Below are 25113 nucleotides of genomic sequence, written 5' to 3'. Positions count from 1 at the left end.
TTTGAAACTCACCCAGGAAAAATGGCATGAGCCTAAATTGAAAATCGTCATTGTTGACAACAGTGGAGGAGTACAGACCTTTAAAGTTGAACAGATCATAGATCTTGTTATGTTTAACTATTCTGAATTGGAATGCTTATCTGTAAAGTGATCATTAAGTAGTTGTTGGCCATTGTTTGATGTATTTGAATTCTGGGTGGATGGACATAGTGTGTTTTTGAGCATTTTAATTTTGCTTAAAGTACTTAACTTGTTCTTGCAGACCTTGCATAATAAATACCACAGATCAGGTTTCCTCTTACACAAGGGATTGTAGAATCCAAAGTGTGCCGCAACACTTGGCTTCACTAAGAAAAGACTGAATAAGTTGTTGATCTACAGACAGTACAGGAAGTACCTTAGCATGTCTGACACATCCTTACATTTCAGACACTGAGAGTTTGCACTAGCATGTCCCAGTGATGTAGGTTTAGAGGGTGCACACACACACACACACCCAGACCCACACCCACACACACACACACACACACACACCCCCTACACAAAAGCCAGCAGCACATCTGCAATTCTGGTGAACATTCTCTTAGGATGAAAATAAAATTGAAAGAAGAATTAAATTTTGGACATCCTGAATGGATTCAGAAGCAGAAAGTAATCTCCATGACCTTGATTGAATTAAGTTTCCTGTATCATAATAGAAATAAACGAAATTGAAAGCGTGATGAATACTAGTTTTAAGATGACATTTCTTTAAATGCCACTTCCAAAATCTCTTTCCCTTCTTGTCACTAATGAACACAGTGCCTATAAAAAGCATTCAGCTCCTTGGATTTTTTACCTTTTCATTGATTTATTAATCAATCATGGTCAATATAATTTGACTTTTTTTGACAAAACAAAAAAAACAAACAACATCTTTAATGTCAATGTCAAAACAGATTTCTAAACTTAAAACAAAAAGTTAGGCAATTTGTGTTTGGTACATTATTTCTTTGTTGTAACAATGCTTCTTAGTAATAAATCTTATACCACTGGAAAGCCTGTTTATTACCCTTTTAAATGATGCCACATTTGTAAGGATCATGCATTTGAGGGATGAGCAGCAGAGCTGAGTATGTGGGTTGCGCCCATGAAAAATGTGCCAAATCTTCTCTGCCAATGCCAAACAGCTGATTGTGCCATTGAGTCTTGTTTGGTGTTTGATGGATTGGATTATTGAAGTTTGAAGAAACAAGACATATTGACAATTTAACAATTTATTCATTTAACAAACAGGAGCCTCCATAGTATGTGGAAGAACCATACACAGCCACAACAGCCTGGCTCCTCCTCATCATGCTGGTCACCAGCATGGTCACACACTGCTGTGGGATGGCATCCCATTCTTCAACCAGCATTTGTCAAGTCAGCCAATGTGGTTGTGATGGTCACTCTGGCACAAACAGCACACCCAAGCTGATCCCATGATGACAGGGATGCCCACTTCGCGGCCTGTCTCTGACTTTTCCTGTTAAATGAAACTTGGGCTTCAGTTTGGAGATGGTTCACTCCAAACATTGCCACAACTTGGTTTTGCAGAACCCCAGCATGAAGGTTGCCCTATTGCACGGGCTCTATCCAGATCAGTCAAACGTGGCATGCTGACTCTTGAAGCAGACATCTACTGACCACTGTAGCAAGGCCCATGCTCACAGATGCTGCCAATCAGGCTACCTGGGGGTACCAGAAGCTCAAAACAAGAGTCAATAGCAACAGTAAAATAAGCTGTTTGGCATTGGCAGAGAAGATTTGGCACATTTTTCATGGGCGCAACCCACATACTCAGCTCTGCTGCTCATCCCACAAATGCATGACCTTTACAAATGTGGCACCATTTAAAAGGGTAATAAACAGGCTTTCCAACGGTATAAGATTCATTACCAAGAAGCATTGTTACAACAAAGAAATAATGTACCAAACACAAATTGCCTAACTTTTTGTTTTAAGTTTACAAAATAATGTCAATTAAATAAAAGAAATATGTAAAGGACCCAGTTGTCTCACAGGTAGTGAAATGGGTATCACCTGAGTGCAGTGAATGGGTTTTCAGAGATTAAAGTATAAAGACATCTGTGTCTGGAACAACCAGTCACTGGTTAATCAGTATTCCTGGCAACCATAACACTACTAAGATAAAGAACGCTTCAAGCAACTCAGAGAAAAGGTTATTAAAAAGTATAAGCTAAGGGATGATACAAAAAAAATCCAAGGCACTTGAACATCCCCCAGAGTTCAGTTTAACCAGTCTTTAAGAAGTGGAAGGAATATGGCACGTGTAAATCTGCCTAGATCAGGTCATCCAGAGGGACCGTACAAGAGGAAAACTAGTAAGAGAGACCACCAAGACACCTATGACTACTCTGATGGAGTTACCGAAAGGCATGTGTGAGACTCCATGGTGAAGTGGAAGAACGTTCTTTGGTCTGATGAGACAAAAATGGGATTATTTGGATCTTTTGCAGACACCAAACACTGCACATCACCACAAACACACCATCCCCATTGTGAAGCATGTTTGTGGTAGCATCAAGCTGTGGGGATGCTTCTCAGCAGCTGACCCTGGAAGGCTAAAGGGTAAAATTAATGTGGCAAAATATAGGAAAATCATGAAGGACAGTCTTACTCATTCTGCAAAAGAACTACAGCTTGGGAAGAGATTTATTTTCCAGCAAGACAAAGACCTGAAGCATTCAGCAAAAACTGCACAGAAATGGTTTAAAGACAACAAGGTGAATGTTCTGGAGTGGTACGTTTTATAGGAACTGTGAAATGGCCAACAAATGGCCAATGGCCATCAAAATACTCATAAGCAAGCATTTAAAAGTTTCTGATACTTCATAGTCTGTGCAATCAGTCCTCTCTGGGAGTGAGCAATACATCTTTATAACGTGTTATTGTTCTAATATTCATTCCTGACATGCTTTGTCCCATTAAAATCACCTTTCCACTTCAGCACATTCAGCTTTTCGGTTTGCACTTAATGCCTACTTGATCTCACTGTCTGTCTTCTCTATATATTTGTGTTAAACCTTGACAGTAGATTAAAAATGTCAGGAACACAGCATGTTATAGACACACAAAGAAACCATATTTGTCTGTGCTTCAAAATACAACTTGAGTGAATTACAGAAGCGCCTCGCCTTAAGGAACTTGGCGTTAGCTGTCTCCTTCAGTCACAGATGCAATGATTACCAATCAGAGCCGATCATGTCACTGGCCAGTGATCTGTCACTGGGATAAGCATTCACTGGGTTAAACATCAGAGCCAATAATATGAGACAGCACTGATGTGATAGGCAGGTGACCCTCAGTGGCTTACAGGGTAGGCTTTGTTTGAACGCCTCTGACATTTAGTAGAACTGAATTCCAACACAACAATCTGGAGACACAGAAACAGAGACAAGTGGGGCAACTGAAACTCATAGGAAGTCAAGATGTGAAGAGGGAAGAGCAAAGTCCTTTGGGACTTGGAGCAGAGGCTTATAAGGAAGAGTCGTTAAAGCGTTCGGGAAAAGGAGGCTAGAATAGAAAGGAAAAAAGGAGAAACTAGTTGGGAAGGATGCTTTCAAAGGGGCCATGTATCCCACTCCTCATTTCCAGTTCCCATCACATTAAAATTTCAAGAAGACCAATGCTGGCTTTCAGTCCTCATCCATACGTAATGTGTAAGATGTGGACATTTGGAGGAGAAAATGCAAATGCTGTACTTAAGTGTCGGTGAGACAGTCACACTGGTTAATCTGAGTATTAGACATCAGTCTGCCATCCTCCAGAGGGGTTTGCAGTCTTACAGAATATAAGCCATTCTGCTCTATGTATACATGAAAAAGTCAGCAATAATTCAAAATAAGAGTCACAATGAGGCTGAGTGTCTTTTCTTTCAGGGTTCTAGTCTCCTGCTACATCCCAGAGACATACGGCACAGCTGAACTGGTAACTTAATTGCCCGTATGTGTAACTGTGTTTGTCCGCCATATGTGTTACTTGCAACACAGACCAGCTGCGTCGCAAAGTGTTGCATCAGAAGAGAGCACACACACCAGATGTAAACACACAATAGAGGGAGTGCAGCACAGTGATGATGATCTAAGAAAAGGATGTGACAGAGCTGCTGCTGGAGGGGCATCGTTGTGTGCGCATGAAGACTTAGATGCTTTATGGGTTTACATATAAAATAATGGATGCAGGTGCACTGATGCATGTTACATATGGTCTTATGTGTCATTCCTTTGTCCTATGACATATGGGCAACATGCCAAGTACTTGATATTCCTGTGTCTTCTGGTATAGCAAGCTGGGTTTTACAGGATCTTGAACTGGAGATGGCAGGTGCAGTTTTTTGCATACTGTATGCATTAGGGACATATAGTGACATGCATGTAACAATCTAAGATCAACTTCACTCATTAGCTTGGGACAAGTGTTATGTGTTTGATGCAGTTATATCTTTAAATATGCGAGACAAATGCTAGTTATGGCTCTGCAAATAAAAAGCTAGTGTCAGCACTGTGGCACTTCTGGTTACATCATTTCAAAGTCTATAGGATTTTTGTCAGAGATTTCAGTTAGATGTCTCAAATAAGGTCACAGGCTTCAAAGATTTTCATCGTTTTCTCATGATGTAAAAGTCATCTGGAGGTGAGGTCTTTGACCTTGACAACAGTAAAGTGTTTTCTATCAAACTGTAGGTGCAGACAGGTGGTCAGACTACATGTTTTTTCAGGGACACAAAACATCGTTGTGCCAAACATATGAATCCATTTACATGTCAGCCTTTACCACGCCTTTCATTTTGTTTGTCAAACTAAGAAGAATGCCTGTTATAGAAGAGGTAAGAGCATTAATTAAAGCTAGAAGCTCAATGGTGGTGATACTGAAGCCAGTTTGCCATGGTGTAATTACCCTATAGCCTAGTATTACTATTTTAATTTTGGCCATTGCATTTACACTTACAACTAATGAAAGTAGTTCTTTTTGATGTTTCATCTGCTTTATTTCAGCAGTATTCCAAAAACCATGACAGACACCCATAAGCTTTTGTCAATGAAACTTGCATGATGCTAACTTCCAGATTGGCCTTTAAAAATATGTCATCCCTGAAACATATAATGAGCATTATAAGTAGCTTACTTTTCTCTCTTTTCCAAAGGGTGCATAAATTTACACAGCAAAATGTAATGTGTGGTGAAATTGCGGGGACCAATTTAAAGATCTCTCCTTCCTTTATAGATCCACTGTCTAAAGCAAAGCCAAAGCCAACCAGAGTCACCCTCTGTTTTGTGAACATAGACTGCCGCCATCTGGTTTCAGTTACATGGTACCAACATGTTGACAAAGGCGATACAAGCGTTCATTATTCCTGCTTCCTTTGGCTTCTTGATCTGATGTCACTATAAACTGTAGTAGCCTGCATGTTTGGTAACTTGTGAATATTGTGGATCTGTGTTTATATTGCTGTATGTTTTAAAGTACCTGTAAAGTGATAAATATATATATATATATATATATATATATATATATATATATATATATATATATATTGGGTTTGTTGTATGACAGGCCACTGTGTCTTAAACCACCAGGCCAAATTTCAGTCATGAAATACATCTCTAAGTTTATAAAATTATCCTAAGTAGGTAAGATGTTTGTTCCTGCTGCATCTGGTTCATGTGAAAAATACAAAAGCACCCCAGCAATTAGCCTGCCCCCTGACCTTACTGTAACTGTTGGCCAGACCGCAGCTGCCTTGCTCTGTGCCAGAGAAAACAACAGAATTTGCCGATTGAATTTACTGTTTTCTGGCACAAATCACTCAATTGTGACTCATAGGCCACTGTGGCTGATAGCTTTGACAAATTTACCACACAATGAACAAAAACACAACATGTAGCTGGCTGTTAACTTTCAAAAAAGGCAATGACATTAACCAACAACAGACTGTATTGAGATGAACTGCTCTGAGATGGTATACCATTGTTGCATTAGAGGGGACGGGGTATTTCCCCGTGGCAACTAGTGACATGGTGGGTCGCTGTATTTGCCCTGTCAAATTAAACCACCTGGGAAAGAGGTGAACACCTTTTTAGTAGTCTAAATGTAAAGTTTAGTCACTCATACATTTTAGTGTTTTCACATCCTCAGCAACCTTATTCCAATATATCTAATGGAATGCACCTTTAAAGGGTCTGTAGTTTATTCTCTGCTGGCTGTAAAATGATTTGTCCCTCTGGCATAATAAATTTCCCCTTAACATTCACCTTACAAACTTGTGATTTAACCCATTAAAGCCTGTTGTATCATATTTGGTACATATTTTTATGATACCTCTATCTAATCAATATGATCAATATATTACAAAAAAACACATGTGAATACAATCTGATAAATGATAAAAAATGCCCTCAGGTGGACTACCAGTTACAAAAAACACCTAATGTATCAAATGAGACAAAAAAATAAATATGTTAAATTTTATGGAAATTTTGGATTTCAGAAGAACGTGAAGTAAACATTTCAGTTCCATAAAAAGAGGCTTTAATGGGTTAAACATTGCTATAACACTATGGTCTCAATCGTTAGCTTATCAGAACTTAACCTTTCCTATTTTTTTACACCACTGAGCAATCTTCTCAGTGATTGTTATATTTTTGGCAAAATTACCCCGAAACAGCAAAACTTCCAGAGTAAATGGGACCAACAGGTTCATCCTAATTTCCATTATCCCATAACAGTTTAGTTAAGTGTTTAGCACTTCCATTAGCATTTCAGATCTCCAAATATTGCTCTGCTTTGTTTATTTTTGTTTACAAGAGTGCACACTTTTTTGCTTGGATCGAGGCTTTTAGATATCATTTTCAGAAGAAATGACCTCTGTCTAATTTCCCAAATGGCGTCAGTGTCACAAGTAAGAATAGCTGTCAGAGTGAAGCCCTAACAGTGTAGTTACCTCTCCGCAGGGTTGGATCAGACAGAAATGTCAGGGCTGTGAATAAATCCTAGATTTAAAAGTCTTAGTCACCCACTGCCACACTAGCCCACTGTTGAATTTTTGCTTCTTTTTTCCCTCTAACTATTTATTCGGAGTGTGACTTGTAGAGGACGAGGCAGCCATTTCCTCCATTAACAAAAGGACAGTCATCCACCCAGAACTGCCTTGACAGCCTCTAAACAGGGGCAAAGGAATAGAAGAAAAAAGAGTATAACATTCTACATTACAATACCATGAATTTGTGACAGGAATCCCCAACATTTATAGCTAACAACATGCTTTCCCATTTTTAATGGGCTGCTCTAGTGGTATTTAGCAAACAGTCTATGCTTTGAGCTCAGTATCTTTGCATTAATAATGTAGCTTTAGCCTTGAGTTTATTAGCAAAACATTAGCACAAAGTCTGGAAGTAAGCAAGTGAAAGGGCTTTTTGAATATGTATACAAACTGATGAGTGGAACTTTCTGTGATACAGTGAAAGTGGACAAAATGGGTTTCTCCCAATGGCTACACATAGTGGCAGACCACCAATGGCAATTGTTTTGAAAGGAATTCACTGTTTATTTTACAAATACAGAATTTAAAAAGTGTTAATGTAAGTAATATTCAAAATTATGGGTTATGTGAAACATTTTTTGAAATGTCCTTGGTGCTCTTTGTGTCATTTACATCTGTACTAAAAACAGACAAGGCTGAATATGTGTCACTGTGTTCTCTATCTGACTGAATCAGGGGTTGTATTAAAAAGGAAATACTAAAGTTACCAGTTCCAAACTCTTAGTTTTAGCTGAAGTGGAAGGGCTGATTCACAACCAGTTAGTTGAATTTTCGTTACAAGATGAAATTTTAAACACGATGAAGTCTGTTTTAGGAAGAAACATTTTACAGTCACTGCAACTACAAAGGTCATATATAATATCATAAATGCCACTAATTCTAAAGAACACTGTGCTGCACTTTTTTTTAGATTTATCAAAGGCCTTCAATACCTTTGACCACTCTACTATTACAGAAGTTGGCTGATATCAGGTTTTCCTCAAAAGTAATAAGATGTTGATTCAAATTATGAAAGTGGTAGAAAGCAAAGTGGTCATTAAAGTTGATGTTGTGCTAGTTTTTTAACTGTTCAAAATGGTGTCCCGACACCAATGGGCCAGATTGTATTTATCATCTATAAATTATTTAAGAATGTTGCTGACACAAAGTTTCATTTTCATGCTGACAGTACGGTCATATATGCATCTTCCTCTTCCCTAGAAGGTGCAACAGATAAACTAAAAGTAGTTTTTGATGTTGTCCATAGAAACCTCTGTGACTTAAGACTTGTACTAAATGCCAACAAGACCAGAATGATGTGCTTCTCAAGGTCTAAGTCACAAAATCAAGATAGCGTTCAGATTTTTACCTCAAACAATGAGGCAACTGAATGTTCATATAAATACCTCAGCTTTAGCTAGAAGAAAATCTAATAAACAGATTGTCTTTACCGAGGGTAGAACCAGGTTTCTTCTACTGAAACAAACACTGTTTTCTTTTGATGCAGGGAAGAAGCTCATTCAGGCAACATTTTTATCTGTAATTGATTATGGTGATATTCTTTTCATGTATACTACATCATCCTCTGGTATGTTACTTTTCTGTCTGAGCTAATACTTATGTTGAGCTAACCAAGCTTGTTTTGAAATAGCCCTGTTAGTTGTTAGTCTTCTGTGCCTGTAGATGAAAGTACGATAAATGTAAGTAAATGTACTGGTCTATGAAGCTACCCAAGTAAAAGTAAAAAGTATCTAATTTAAAGTTTACTGTAATTACTGAGTACAGAGTAGATCTGAGGAGTTGTGGGGTAAAATCTGATCTTTCCCTATTGGCAAGAACAACAAGAGAATGGATCTCAATTCAGGTTGTTCGAGTAAAGTCACACCTCTATAATAAAGTAAAATTGACAGAAAAATTGACAGTGTTAGTTCAACTTATAGAGTAAAATTCGCCACTTTAAAAGTGTCAGCATATAGTTAAACTACACTTTTGAAAGTGTTAAATATTTCACAATTTGACAGAGCTGCAGTAAATCTTGAAAATCTGTGGCAAGGTGGGGCATTTCTGGCAAGAACAAGGCAGAGAGTCACCTCATAGAAAGACGATTTATAGGGATTAAGAATATGCACTATGGGTCTTTTAAGAACACATAAAGTCACCCTAACTCAGTGGATAACTTCAGTCATGGTGCAGATGTGTCTAACATTAAAAAAAAAACAACCCACCAAAAAACTGAACCAAAAGAACCCCAGCAGGGATCACAGTACAACAGGCAACATCCAAACACATCCAAACACTCTAAACCCTAAAACATGATGGGGAACTCTCCCCACACACCCCTGAGTATTGAAATTGCAGTGGGAAGAGCTGAGGCCGATTGACTCTTTACAACGTTGAGCTAACACTGGTCGATCAATACATCAAATAACTCAAACACTCAGAATGGAGTTGGTCAACTGAAGTAGAAAAAGTACTGGAGTTTTGTACTCAAGTGGAAGTTAAGTTATTCCGGTTGAAACTTTCTTAAGTTGAAGGTATAATACGGATTTCAAAATGTACTCAAAAAGTAAAAGTACCCGAAAAACTACTCAGTTTCAGCACTAGGAATAAATGTAATTAGTTACTTTCCAACCCCGGGGATCATTACACCATCGGCCACAAGCTAACAGCATAGCAAACGAAAACTGAAAGTGAGACAGGTGATGTGGGATATAAAGACTATATCTATATATGTTTATTTAGTAGTTTAAGAAAAAGTAGCCCAATTTACAGGTGGTAGTAGTTTTTTCAATCCAAGGAAACAAGAGCTAGCTGTTTCCTGCTTCTAAGCTAGCCTATCATCCCCTGGCATTAGCTTCATTCTTAGCACACAACATGAGATGTATTTAAAACTTTTCATCTTATTCAGTTCAAGAATGGGTATTTTTTTAATGTTTGACAATTCAGTCATTCAGCCACTAACTTGTTGTAAACACCTTGCTAATAGCATCCTCCTTCATGCTTGCTAGCATTGTTAGCTTAGACTCAAAAAGAATTTAAAGATGTACAGCTGATGTCAGAGCAAGTTACCAAAAATTCCATATTTAAAACTTCCAAGGTTATTTTTTTCTCCACCAATGTTCTCTGTTTTCCAAGTTTATTCACAAACACATAGGCTTACTGACATTTAATGCTGACCAAACAGGTCCTTCTATCCCACCTTCCTTCATCTCGCTCCATTCTCGCTTTCTTCTGACTAGAATCTGAGTTGATGGGTGAAAGCAGTGCTGCAGAAAGCCTCCCAGCTCTGGCATCCATTCACATCAGATCACAGGCTCTAGGAGAGGAGAGGAGAGGAGAGGAGGAGTTAAGACAGACTGGGCCTCAGCCAGCGAGCAGTGAGTCAGTCTGTGGGCAGGAGTGCGGGGATGGAACGAGCGCAAAAAGAAATCCTGCCGAGTCATTCTGGCGTAGGATGCTCTCGTCACCTCCTGGCCTCACAGGAGAGCACTGCAGATGTGGATGCTACTGTTCTCTAGTGCAGGGTGATGTGATGGGGGATAATAAGAGAGGGGAGCCAGGGTCACCACATGTTGATTAGCATTATCAACATGCAACACAAATAAGGCTTGATTTCCTAGAAATGTCATGCTTTTTAGTCAACTTTCACATTCTTTGTGGTTCTTTCACAAGCATTACTCATGGTATTATTTAGTATTCAGATGAAGCTATTTCAACCTTTGCCTTGAAGATGTCTGTTACTGGAATTGAAATAGCCTGACGCTCAAGCTTGATCTTTAAATGAATTCCTAAAGAAGTACCAAAAAAAAAAAAAAACTAAAATATCTACCATCTAACCTCCCAACATCAAACACACAAGGTTGCCACTTAACCTTTAAGCTAGGTTTGTATTTCTCTCCAGGACTTTGTTTTTGCATGTGCCTCTTTTATTTTTACATTTGGATCTTTGCATCAGAGTTACTTTATATAGAAATTCAAATTGCCAGAATCTCAGTTTTATATCCAGCAGGATGCCTTCAAAAAGGCGCCAATATCTAAAATATTTAAGCAGTTTTTTCCACAGTGATGCGTCAAATAAAGTAAGGAAAAAATAAATGATTCACTCATAAGGCTGCTGGATTCGAGCAAGGGAATTTATCTCCATATTTTTGGCTTTATTACTGGTATTTTGTCAGAATAAAGTTGCTGAAATCTATGTTTCAGAGAAATATAGAAATTTTGAAGAGCCTGAATCTCATCTGGAGTATGCCAAAAAACAAAAATATCTATTCTTAGGAGTTTGTCTACACCGGGAGAATATCAAATAAATGAATAAAACATTTAAAGCTGCAACATGTAGAATTTTTGCTCTGAAATTTTAATAAAGGAAAGATTCTTCTTATGTTATATATACATTAATCTGGGTCCCACAGTAACTCAGATATTTCCAACAGGTTTAAAGCCAGAAATTATTATTATTTTTTTTTTTTTCTTTTTTAGGATTAGATTTGGGCTTTCTTGACTTTATTCAGATAAGACAGCTTTAGAGAGACAGGAAATATGGGGAGAGAGAGCTGGGAAAAGTCACTGCACCAAACAGCTCAGAGACCAGGAAATAATCCCACAACCTGCTCTACTCACTAAGCTAAACCGGCACCCAGAGTTCTTAGTTTTTATAAGTGTAACAGGACGTGTTATACTTATTAAAACTAAGAACTCTGGGTGCCGGTTTAGCTTAGTGAGTATAACAGGAGGTGTGTTCTTCTGGGCATGACTTTGTTATCTATCAATGCCATGGAATTACTGGATGTTATGTGAAAGACTGCTACATAGTAAGGTGGTAACTGCTACTGGAAGCTGCCTTTCTGTTGCTGTAATTCATGTTTTTTGCTGCTTACTTGTGATGGACCACCATTTTTTTTCTCCATCCGTTGCAAGCTCACTTGCCCAAGCTCATCCCCATTATGCCCCCCGCCCCCTTAACATTGTGGTCACATAAGTCATTTCCAGGTTCAGTACTTCTTATTTTGCTTTCAGGATAAAAAATGCTTAAGAATAAAGAATGTTTCTATTTTTGCACAATGAACACTTGGCATAACAGTAAACAGCTTAAAACATGGTGTTTTTAGTAGTATTTCTTTATGCAGAAATTACTACATGCCCCCCAAGGGGAGTTCACCACTGCATGACATCATCCGCAATGTAGTAAAAAATTGGTTGCAACTTCCCTTGTGTCTGTTGTCTCCTACATAACTTAAAATCGTTAGTGTAGCCAGCCTTTGTTTTTAAATTAAATCCCTCTAGGACATTTTTCCCTTCCCCCACTCTCTTAACCTTTAAAACGAAAAAGTGAAGGTGAATTAGCTCCTGTATTGTTTTAATTATAATAGCAACCCAATATTGGATTGACTTTTTCAGGAGTTTTGTGTGCATGCAAAGCGTAGCGAGAGTTTCAAAGTGCAGACACTGAGTTTTTAAGTTTAACGTGTGTATGAATGGTGTTGCTCCGTGTGTGTTTTCAGATTGGAGCCCCTTAAATTGAGACTTGGAGGGTGATCAGGTTCTCCAGCTTCTTAGATTGAAACTGACCCTTCTATTCAATCTCATGATATCATACAGTACATTTTGATATCTTTTCCATTTGCGTCAGCCTGTTTCAGAAATGCTGGGCAAATTTCCAAACATCTGAAGGCAATTCAGAACTTAATAAACATTTCTTTTTGTCCTTATCTGCATTGTCTTTGTCCAAATCACAGAATCCAAACAAAGCCTGAAGGAATATCTGTGCTGTGAATAATTCCAAAATGTCCTTTGTGCTCAGATCCAATTGTACATGAATAATGGCCACTTTGTATAACAGGATTAACAGATACAGCTGTGATTACATTGCAGTTATAATAGCAATAACATTTCTATCTGTCAGCATCTTTCTTGTATTTTTTGCTTGGATATTGAACATGATATTAAAACTCATTCAGATGTGTCGGATTAAAAGTTGTCCTGAAGTAGTGACACACTCTTCACAGGAAGCACATCATATTTTTGCACCACGTTATTGTCTGGTCAAGGACGCTTTAATGATGTTGTGTCAGTAGATGAAGGCAGTTTAGATCAGAGTATTCTAAGTGGTGCTTTCTAATACGAGGCAGACAGATTACTCCATCTATAGCGAGCGTCCGCTCTGATAGTAACATCACACGACCATGCATTACAGATGATGATTTTCTAAAGTACCCCATCTCTCCAATTCATTTGCAGTGAACCATGCTCTTGTGCGTCTAGCCCACAGTGCAGTTAATCTCATAGTTGTGTTTGTGTGTGTGTGGCAGGCGTCTGTCATTACTGAGGCAATGTGTTTGGCCCTGAGCCTGCAAGCTGGCAGCTGCCTTTGTGTGTCGTGACCACTTGAAGCTCTAGATTTCACCAGGAGACACGTGCGTGCACAACAAGTGTGAACACACACTGTTGCACAATCGCGTGCTCATTTGCATGCGCATAAACACACACACACAGAAGACACACACTTTGCAACTGCGAGCAAATTTGTATTAATTATGCTCCTGACACTGCCTCTCAGTTGGCCCTCTTGTTCTGCAGCTCAACACTTCACTTGGCTGGCTAGTTTGTGTGCACTGAGATCAAACATATTTACATAAAACATTCATTTACATGCAGTTCATATGTACTTTTATTAATGTATGTCAGTTGCAGAGGGATATAAAAATGCAAATATGCACATACATGTAAGCATATAGAGGCACATAAAGACACATTTTCATGTAAACACTGTTAAAGAAACATCTCAAGCAGCCGTTATATGCACAGAGGCTCATCCGTTTATGCAGAAGGAAAAGGGCATTAGATCCAGCAGACTATCTGCCTACTGGATACAACAGTGCCAAAAGTTGTCATGAAAAGTCATGTAGCTTTTAGTCATACAGGTCGGTAAAGTAAAGTGTGAGTGTAGCAGTGCATTCATTTCAATGATCGACCTTCTACAGAAGTAAAACAGCTCATATGGCATTATGTAACTGTGCAAACCAAGTTCATCTTGAACCTATTTACATCAGTCTGAACATTTTACCTAATGAATTAAGCATTTCCATCAATAAACATATCAGATGATGTGTTCAATCAATATTGGCTTTAGCAGCCTGAGGTGATTTTAGTATGAATGTTTTTCTGGTAGTCTTAAAGGAATAGTTTGGTGTTTTGAAGTGAAGTTATAGAAGATAAATGTAAATACAGTGCCTAGAAAAGTATTCACGCCCTTGGGTGTTTTACCCTTTTATTGGTTTTATAAATCAGGTATGGCCAATGTATTTTAGCTTTTTTGACTGAAAACTTAAAAAAAACACTTTTGATGTCAAAGTGAAAATAGATTTCTACAAAGTAATGTCAATTAAACAAAAATATGTAAGGCAAAATAAGTGACTGAATAATTATTCACCCACTTTAAGGCGACTGACCTAATTCAACAAAGATCAAGTTGGTGCTAGTGGTCTAACAATTTGTGAAATGGGGAGCATATGAGTGCAGTGAACGTGTCTAAAGTGATTGTAGTATAAAGACACCTGTGTCTGGTAAGTCCAGTCACTGGTGAATCAGTATTCCTGGCTACCATTACACCATGAAGACAAAGAACACTCCAAGCAACTCAGGGAAAATGTCATTGAAAAGTAAAAGTCAGAGGATAGTTTCAAAAGTTCCCAAGGCACTGAACATACCCTGATTTTTGGTTAAATTCATCATCAAAAAATAAAAAAAGGAATATGGCACATCTAAATCTGCCAAGATCAGGCTGTCCTCAAAAACTGAGTGACCGTGTAAGAAGGAGCAGCTGAGATCGAGAGACAACATCAGTTGCTCTGGTTCCTCACCAGTCAAAGCTTTATAGGAGAGTGGCAAAGATAAAGCCCCTGTTAAAGAAAACTCAGACAAGACTTGGACTAGAGTTCACCAAAAGTCATGTGTTGGACTTCATGGTCAATCGGAAGAAAGTTCTTTGATCTAATGTGACCAAAATGGTGCTTTTTGGCCATCAGACAAGACGCTATGTTTGGCTGACACCAAACACTACACATCATCACAAACACACCATCCATGCTGTAAATTACAGTGGTGGCAGCATCATGCTGTGGGGATGCTTCTCAGCAGCTGACTTTGGACAGCTTGTAAAGAGGGTAAAAGAGGGTAAAATGAATGCAGCAAAATATAGGAAAATCCTGGAGGCAGTCTTATTCCATCTGAAAAAGAGCTGGGGCTTAATCCTTTTAAGGAGAGACCGGCCATAAAAGTATCATTTTGTATTAACTAGGGCTTTATCAGTGACTTTATAAATCAATAATAATAATTTAAAGTATTGGCAATATTTTATTTACAGTTTAGTTGTGTCAGATGCTTATTGCTTCACTCACTGTAAGTCACACACAGACAGAAATATTGTTTTTCTATGATGAAGAAGAGACGATGGAGATGCCATCCAAAAGATTTAGTTATGCACTGCAGTGCTTTCTGTCTTACTGCCTTATTTCAACAAAGAAACTAGGTACGGAAGAATTCAACAGCCTTTACCTCTAAGATATAGCTAGAAGATCTAACTAATACACCCAACTTGGAGAGGGTGTGACACATTTTAAAAATAGACAACTACAATAACACTGGAATGCCTCTAATAGTCTACCTTTCATCTAAGAGCCTGGAACAAAGGATACTATGGTATCCATGAAATATTTAATGACATAACCAAGGATGGAGAATGGGCGGGGGACAGGGGCTGAGAATGAATGGTTATATGGGAAGATTAGAAGAGACAGGAAGGTTGGGTATGGCAGTCTAAGGCAACTCAGTAACTTTTCATCATTTTACTGATTTAGTGTATCTTATCTATCGACTTATTTTACAGAAAGCTTCATATGGCACCAACTTGCACATCATAGCGCTGTGCCAGGTCAGTGAGATGAGGAGCAACTTTATTAGTCAGTCTCTGTTATGTGGATGTAAGTTCAGACCATTGCCTTTATTTATTATATACTACGGTTGATATCCACACAATACACGTTGTTTGAGTGAGGTTTTAGAGGGGTAGAGAGAAAGGGGAGGGGGCAAAGGAAGGGAGAAGGAACCAGCAGGTGCTGATCTGATAAGTCAATGACCCATCTAAATGACTTGGACTGATGTGAAATATCACAAAAAATTAAACCTCTTCCAAAAAAATAAATAAATAAATAAATAATGACGGATGAAAGTTTTCGGGTCAATGTGTAAACATGATTGTAACAACATGAGATTGTTTTTTTTTTCTTTTTAATGTGCAGAATTTTTGGACAAAAACCACAAACTCAGTGTACTAAGGCCCTGAGACTGAAATCTACAGCATATATGCTGCAGTTGATGTGAGGACACTTGTCTAGCTGGTATTATACAACTGTTGCTGTTTTGGATCATTAGGGTGTTATCGGATAGACGCTTGGTAATGGCATATTTGCAAATTCAGGTACTGGAATTGTTAAGGGGGAGAAAAACATGTTTTTTCCACTCAGTTATCTTGGGAATATAAAAATATTTTGCCTGAGAAAGGATTGCAAGAAGAGTAATGCTGCTCTTAGTCACCTTGGCTGGTCAGATGAGACTGTAACAGTGTGTGCTTCTCTCTATCTGATCAGGCTTGGACATATTCCTGCTGTATGTAAATATACTTGTGTGTTTTTGTGTCTTGCATTGTGTGCCTATGCACTTTTTGGACTGCACAGATGAGATTTATGTCAAGTAGTCCGATGCCTCTCCTCCTCCTCCTGCAAAGAAAAGGAGAATATATTCATGTTTTATAGCAGAGCAGTGGGGCAGAGGGGGAAGGTGTGTGTATGAGTGTGTATGTGTGAAGATACTACTCACAATACAACCCTGGAGCAACATTGTGAGATAGACTCAGAGAGCGAGAGAGGGGGGTGGTGGTGGAGGGGAGGGACGGGGGCGGCTTTACAAGCTTTCTGAGCATTAACACTCACAGGAAGCGCACTGAAAGTCACTGCAAGGGCATGTTTACACAGAATATTCTTACTGTGTAATGTAATGTGCTAAAATGTATAGAGACAAATTAAATTAGGATATGTTGACATTTACTCTGCATGTCAATCTGAGACAAGGTTAAACCATGGACTGTATTAAACATGGACCCAGTCTCAGTGTTGATGCCAATTGTTTCCTGAAGCCCAATGATGACACCCGCCATACTGAAAATGCCATCTCCATTTTTCTTTTCTTCAAGCAAAAAGGTGGAATTAAGATGAACTTTAAGACTCCTGTGAATAGCCACTATCTGCCCACCTGAAAGTCAAACCAGCCACACCCCTAGTTATGCAAATTTATTCATTACTCTTACTCTCTTGGTGAGTGGTAAGAGCTAGCATGAAGGGGGTTCGACTCTGGGACATCAGAGCTCACTGTTCAGTTCTCCAGATGACTAACTGAACAAAATACTAGTAAAGGAGATTCTGACTTGGCTTACTTTTTACTATCCATTAGTCTACAAGGTTGTCTTGGGGGAGAAATATTAAAAGCAGTTCAGTCAGATATCCCTCCCTTGTTCCTACCAAGAAAGCCAGAGGCAGGGAAAGAAGCAGTAAAAAACCCAGAACAGAGAAGGCATCAGTGGCCCCAGAATGATTAAGCCAAAAGCACAATAAAAGAGGAGCTGGGGTGGAAGAGGCTCTTAAAAGCAGAGGGAGCGCAGAGCATAGCCAGTCTAGTGCAGCTTAAATATGGTAGCATGAGTGCAGTTAGCCAATAGTGTGCTTAGAGCAAAACAGCTGGCCATCAGCTGATGAGGGCTTGTGTGTAGATCAGCTGATCTTATGATATTGCAGTGTTGACTCCATAGCTTACCTGAACTAACGCTATATGTTCCATTATTGTTTTTTTAGGGATTTCATCTTTACTAAGAACTTGACCATACAGTAGGGCTGAGTTAAAGGGATACTTCAACATTTTGGCAAAATCGTCCATTGGCATAATCCCTATAGTCTTAGTAATAGGTTTGTTACCTTCAGTTGTCGGTGCAAGCTATTTTTAGATCGCCGCTTTTGGGTTCCGACCTGCTGTGCCAACTCAATGTAAGCAGACGGTATTCCGGCTTTCCCTCATCAAACTCATCAAATACACAATCCAACGACTCCAAAACACTCTTTTGGACAAGTTGTGACCTGCACATTCACCACACTATGAAATAATGTCAGAACTATTTCTTGAGTAAACCACTGGGCGGAGTGACACAGTGCAGCAGCCATGTCTGGAGTGTAGTTCTGGCTTTGCATTTAGCTTTAAAACATCTCCATCTCGTAATGTTCATGATTATTTCATAGTCCAAACTCGGCAGCGGCGATCTAAAAATAGCTTGCACCGACAACTGAAGGTAACGAACCTATTACTAAGACTATAGGAATTATGGCAATGGATGAATTTGCCAAAATGTTGAAGTATCCCTTTAACCTTGCAAAGCAGATGGATTTGCCCATTTCAGTGTTTCTTAATGGCAAATCCATCCTTCAAAGCTCTCATCTGAACCATTTGGTTAAAAAGAGGCAGGATCTATCAGCGTTGAGGGGCAGTACTTTGGGCGCGGCAGTATCGTGACGTATGCAAGCAGCGGGAAGAGGCAGGTTAGACTGTGACGGAAGACATTGATGCTGCTAAAGCGTAAGTTTTATCAGAACTTGATGACATTTCTTTGTTAAAAGAAGAACAAAGAACAGCACTGAGTTGTTTTCTTTCCAAAAACGGCAAAAGTCATTTACTGATATGTCTAGAGTCGTCATGGTTTGCGTTAAGGCCGGCTCAGACTACATGATTTTTTTTTGTCGTTCACCATGTCAGACTATGCAACAAAAATCTTGTACCGTCTTGGTTGACAACCTGACCACACTACAAGAGTGATCCTGACCACTCACGGTATGTTGATGTCACCACTGTCTCCTCGACTGAGTGGGCAGGGTCAAAGAGTGTGTGTCACTCTACAACAGAAGCGCCAAGTGATTGTAGCAGTCTTTTGCTTCAGAAAAAAAGGAAAATAAGAAACTATTATAGATTGGATTATGGATAACAGTTATGGATGTCTCAAAAGAAGGACAATATGGACTGGCTCTCGTTCAGATAGAATTTAAGGTATGCATGCTAGTCTGGTAAATCGTGGTCGTGGGGCGTTTTGGATGCGTCATTAATTATGTCAAACTACAAGACCGTTTGTCGTTCCCGACGCTCTAAATTGGGCCCGAGTTTTGGCGATGAGCTGTTACATAGCAGTCGGGCTTGAATCTGGCTGAATTCATGTAGTCTGAGCCAGCCTTTATGCAGCTCTCTGTGAAGTTTTGTCCTCGGTAGCAGCCCAGTCCACCTCGGTTTGGGGCTACAATGTCATGTTTTTTGTTGCTCTGATTGGCCCGTAAAGATGTGACAGACAGAACATTCATCCAATCCCACTCCAAGTTTTTTTCAAAGGCTCTGCCCTTTCCCAAACACCATCTATGGAAGGTTTTCCAGATGGATGTGTGAAACAAATCCATCTGGCTTCTTAGGTTAGGGTTGAGTATATTGTGTTTGATTCAAAAGCCTCAGGATAATAATAATGGATGAGTTTCAAATAATTCAGAAACTAATTTTTACTAATAAAGAAATTAGCTAGTTGGATGAAAACAGTTTTTGTTCCAGGATGAAGTCATGTTTATCTCTTGTACAAATTTGGACCTTTTAATGTGGGAAATTCATAAGGAATTGTTTGTAGCAAATGCTAGTTTTCATCACCTGTCCCTTGAGGGGCTTTTATGGGAATTAAAGCTTAATACTGTAAGTTAAAAGGAACAAAGGAGTGAACAGCATGGTTAACACTTGTGTTAAAAATTCAAGTTCTTGACGCAGAAACAAACTTATTTACAACCTGGTTTAAAAACAGTTGTGACCTGAATCGCTCATTTCTCTATGAGAACACTTTTTGCTGAGGTGTTGAATCATAAAATGTATTTTAGAGTTTTGCATGACTAGGGGCATGGCAGATCTGACTTAAATGAAGGTATGTTGTTTGCTTGGAGGCTTGAGTCCCACCTCAGCCAGTGTAGAAATATTCTCAAGTTGAACAAGAAAAAATCTGAGTGGAAATACTACAATGCTGCAAAATGGTTTTGCGCTTGGAACTTTTGTTTGCAGGGCAAATATACCTAAGGCCTGTGCCCACATTTGGCACTTAGAACATCAGCAGCACTCACTCAGAATTTTAGAGTGCTTCTCACTTGTATTTATTGTTACAAGGTTTTGAAAGTTGCCTTTCTTTGTGATTTCTGTAACATAGTTTTAAAAGCTTTTTAAGCTTAATGTTTTCAGTTTTTCAGGGAACCTTGCTAATCTTGCAAAGCTGATGGATTGGCCAGTTTCTGTGTCTGTCATGAAGCAGATCATTCTTGCAAAGTTTCAATCTGAAATGTATGTTTGCAGTTAAAGAGCGTACAGGCCAATTAGCTGGAGGTAGCTATGGGCATGGTTTAGTTGTACTGGAAGTCTGTAGTTAATAGGGCTGGGTATTTTCCACAGCTTCTCAATACGATACATATCACGATACATAGAGCAACATATGACATTTAATGTGATACACGTTGATTGGGGTAATAAACATGACACAATAAACATGTTCTACACTAAATTCACTTCAGCAGCTGTTTTTTATTGTTCAAGATAGCAGAAGAGGTATAGATAAAAGGTTCTTACACTTAAAAACACTTAAATTCAGATTCTCAGAGATCCAAGTAAATTAAAGTAGTCTATGTTTTATCACCTAGCTATTAACAAATACAAATACAGTAATATTTAACTTGGCTAACCTAAAATGGTCCTTTCTGTTGTCTCTTTTGCTGTTGTCTTTCATGCTTTTCATGTAATGTTTTGGTTTTTACTTAAATATAAGCCAACTTGTATTTGTAAGAATGATTTTTTGCTGTCCCTCTGCATAAAACTTCACCGCTGTTTCTGTAATGAGCAAACAAGTGAGGATTAAACAGTGGTAGTCACACTCCTTAAGCAGCTTCCAGTGCCGATATTTGGCTCAAGTCTTTACAAATAAAGCATAAATTGCTCATTATGATCTCCCGATCAGAAGTTGAGGGAAACTTTGAGTTTACAGCGTCATTCAGTGCTGGTTGAGATGACACAGATTAGCCTTGCTGCTTTTGCTAACTCCTAATTAGCCTGGTGTTGCGTGTTGAGCAGATTAGTGTTGCTGTAGTGTTTTACCTTCTTACAGCTTACATGACTTTATTCATATATTTTAAAACTGCCGCCACAGTGTCTATGGCTATATTGATTCTATTAAATCTGCATGACTGCATTTATTGGCAAGATGTGTGTAATATATTGATGTATCATTTTTTAGCAATGGTTCCTGTTTAAACATTGTTGCTACTCTCCTGACTGGCTTTGGCAAGAGTTTGATTTCCCTACTAGCTTCACTGATAGTGACAACAATTTACAGGAATACAGACTGGTATTAGTAGCAGCTATGGACCTGGAAACGTTTACCTCTGAAAATTTGAGTCTGATCAGTTTCTTCTCTTCCACTGATGTTGACAAAGCTGGTGTATGTAGTCCCATCCCTTCTTGATTTTGATTTTCAATGAGGGTAATGTGAGATTGATGTGCAAAGCACTGTTCCAGTTAAAGGGGACATATTATTCAAAAATCACTTTTTCAGACTTTTTAAAATATTTCAACAGTGGAGGTTGATGCTTGGTTAAAACGCTATTTAATCCAAAAAAGTGAAGAATGAAGAATGAGGTTATTATGATATGTCAAAGCAAAGGGCCAAATCTAAGAGAATTTTATTTTTCAACTCCAAGAAGATAGCTCTTGATAGGATTACTAGAAGAAATAAAAGGTATTTGATCTCAGTTGAATTTTCTTGTCAGACCATTCTACATCTGTTTAATCCGTCCTTGACAGCAGCTCTAATATCCCACTTGTTGTGAGGTGTAATTCCTTTGTTAAATACGAGCTCATCTCTGCCGACAAGCAGGCAGAGGTACTCCAACGTGTCCTTCCCTTTCAAAATAATGGACAAAGCATTTCTCTTTCCTGGTTTGGTGCTGAAGCAGGCTCTCAGGATACAGGACCCTGGAGTCCTCAGAAGTGCAAAAGAAATCAGAAGTATCATTGGAGGAGCTGGGTGACCTTGAAATATTAGCACTCCCAGATTACCAAGGTCGTACATTATTATTCCTCAGACAGATCGGAGGTTGATTCAGAGGATGGATGAAAGAACAAAATGATGAAAAAGGGATGAGGAGATGAATGGAGAGCCTGAGTTGAGTTTAATGAGAGGTTAGAAGCCCATCCCTCCTTAAGTCTGATGGATGGATGAAAGGAGGAGGTGAGGGACTGATGATGAAAACAGGGAGAATTATGGGAGTTCCTTTGCCTTTGTGCATGTTGTAGTTTCTGGAGGGAAGAGGCTGATTGAGTGACTAAAAAGTCTCTTTGGTTTGTGACTGCTTTGACCTGACCAGGTGGTTAATACCTATTGAAGTTTTGTGTAATGATGTCAAGTCTCTTTCCCTCTTTTGTTTGCCCATTTTTCTTCCTCTCGCTTATCCCAATCTTTGACTCTCTTTAACTCTGTTCCTCTTTTTGTCTTCACAGAATAACTTTCTGCCACCTGCCCTTCCAGAGTAAATGGTTGTACATCGGCACTGAACGAGGGAACATCCACATTGTCAACGTGGAGTCCTTTACGCTCTCAGGCTACGTCATCATGTGGAACAAAGCCATCGAACTGTAAGTGCGGCTATGTCTTCATGCCTTTACGTCACTTGATTTTTTTCACTGTCCTACTCCAGTGATGTTTTCATGCTTTGAAGGGGGGCTCTAATCCATTGTTGTCCAAGTTCCCACGCTAAGAGGGCAAGCTGAGAGTTTGTCTAAAACCCTGAAAATGACCTAGATCACATTTTAAAATTTTGAACTTAATTAAGCTCTCACTTAGTCACACTTTCTACGTCTTCAGTTAAAAAAGGGGTTCTTTCTTAAGTCCTGATGACTTGCAAATTTGAGAAAAATTGTGATCATAAACTATAAGGTTTTCTTCAACATATAATCAAAATAAGCATGTTTTGCACAAAGCAATAGTGAAAACAAGGGCAGGCCTGACCCCACAAACGACTGGACCCTTGGAAATAAAGGGAATTGGCATGTGTGTTTGATCCTCGCCAACAGTTCTCTCATTTTAGAGCAAGTGTGTGAATCTGTTATTAGTTTCTAATGTTGAAAATATTTAATCATGACATGTTTTAACCCATTTTCAAACACTTTTTCCTCCCATTTTTTCATCTGATCACCACTTTTAACCAATTTTTCTGTATATTGCCAGTTTTTAACCCATTGTTACCTATTTTTTGGCCACTTATAACTCATTATTGCCTCTTTTTACCACTCTTAATGTATTATTGCCTTTTTGCCAGTTTTAATCAAATACTGGCAATTTGATTCCACTTTAAGCCCATTGTTACCTACTTTTTGGCCACTTTTAACCCTTTACTGTCATTTGATGCCACTTTTAACCCATTATTGCCACTTTTTTATCCACTTTTAATGCATAACTGCCATTTTGTTGCCACTTTTAACCCATTAATGCCTTTTATCCACTTTTTACCCAATATTGCCACTTTTTAGCCATGTTAACTCATAACTGCCACTTTGTTATCACTCTTAATCCATAACTGCCACTTTTAGCCCCTTTATGCCCATTACTGCCACGTTGTTGCCACACTTAACCCATTAAAATGGACTTGGGCAAAGTGGAAAACTGTTCTGTGGTCAGATTAATCAAAATTGAGCATTCCTTTCTGAAACCCCAGATTGCTTGTCTTGCAGAATAAAGAGGAGAGGGACCATCTAGCTTGCTATCTGCGCAAAGTTCAAAAGTAATGTAAAAATAATGTAGCCTGCATATAAAGCACAGCCAGAAGAACCACAGATGGTTAACAATCAAGAAGAGAGGGTTATAGTAGCACTGTTTACCAGCTACTTCACATTGTTTACCCACGCTGTTAGGCATTGCTAGACAAACAGTGCTCAATTATCCCTGGTTCTGTTTACTTAATATTAGACTATATCAAATACATATAAAATGTACATTTAACCAGATTTGAAATTAAACATCAAGCAACATCACTAATACAACTACGAATCAGCCCCTGACATTGATGTTTGACAGTTGGGCCAATATTGACTGATTATGATGTTGAACCAGTACTTCAGTGTAACCCTAAAAGCAACATAAAATTAAGTTTGATTAGAATCTTTATTATTTAATGGTAAAAGTACACAAGACAAAATAAACACTGGAGATCAACTTAGTTTAAAAAGCCAATAAGGAAAACTAGTGTCAGAGCAATGCTTCAAAATAAAAGCCAGTAAAATAAGATATTTAAAAATAGAGTTAGCTTGAGTTCCACCAACTATCACTCTAGCCAGCACTGACTTTATTGACTCACCTTGCAGCACTTAAGTGAGGTGAGGGATGCTGTGTAATCAGCATTTTCCCTTTTTAAAGGTTATTGCAGTTTAAACCTAATGAGATCAGAAGGAATCATTAGTCAGTCTATCATTTCCAGGCACAGTATCAGACTGCAGGTATACTGAGCGACTTGTCTCTTGGATCTGTCTGCTTGACAGGCTCCATTTTGGCTCCCCGCTGTAGAGACCTAAATTATTCACTGGAGCATTTTGCTTCACGCTTCCCCCCTCATCCCCTTCTGTGTGCAGTGTGTGTGTTTATGCGTGTGTGTGGGGAGAAGGAGGGAGGAGAAGAGGAAAGGAGAGAGGGAGAGGGGTGGAACAGGTGTCTGCAGAGATCAGTGTTCGGTACACACAGACGTCTCGTCTCGTCGACAGGGCTGTAGGGAGGAAAAGGCGAGAGTGAGCGGCGGGAGAGAAGGGGGGGAGAGTGTATGACAGAGGAGACGGAGAGTGGAATAGATGAGACAGGGTTTTTTGCCTGGGGAAAGGGACATGTAGAGTGATGGAGGAAAGGAACGGAG

The 25113-nt window shown here is 38.9% G+C and overlaps 1 protein-coding gene across 4 annotated transcripts in view; it reads left to right on the top strand.

The window, feature by feature from the left end:
• stxbp5a (syntaxin binding protein 5a (tomosyn)) overlaps nucleotides 1-25113 on the top strand; it is a 171195-nt gene that overhangs the window by 67486 nt on the left and 78596 nt on the right. For all 4 annotated transcript variants that reach the window (XM_041805184.1, XM_041805185.1, XM_041805186.1 and 1 more), the window contains one exon: nucleotides 22715-22849. In XM_041805184.1, the coding sequence (XP_041661118.1) occupies nucleotides 22715-22849 (135 nt within the window). The remainder of the gene's footprint in view (nucleotides 1-22714; nucleotides 22850-25113) is intronic.

The sequence above is a fragment of the Cheilinus undulatus genome, linkage group 14 (genome assembly GCF_018320785.1).
Source record: "Cheilinus undulatus linkage group 14, ASM1832078v1, whole genome shotgun sequence".
Classification (NCBI taxonomy): domain Eukaryota; kingdom Metazoa; phylum Chordata; class Actinopteri; order Labriformes; family Labridae; genus Cheilinus; species Cheilinus undulatus.
The sequence above is the reverse complement of the archived record's forward strand: the minus strand, read 5'-3'. Positions and strand labels throughout refer to the sequence as shown.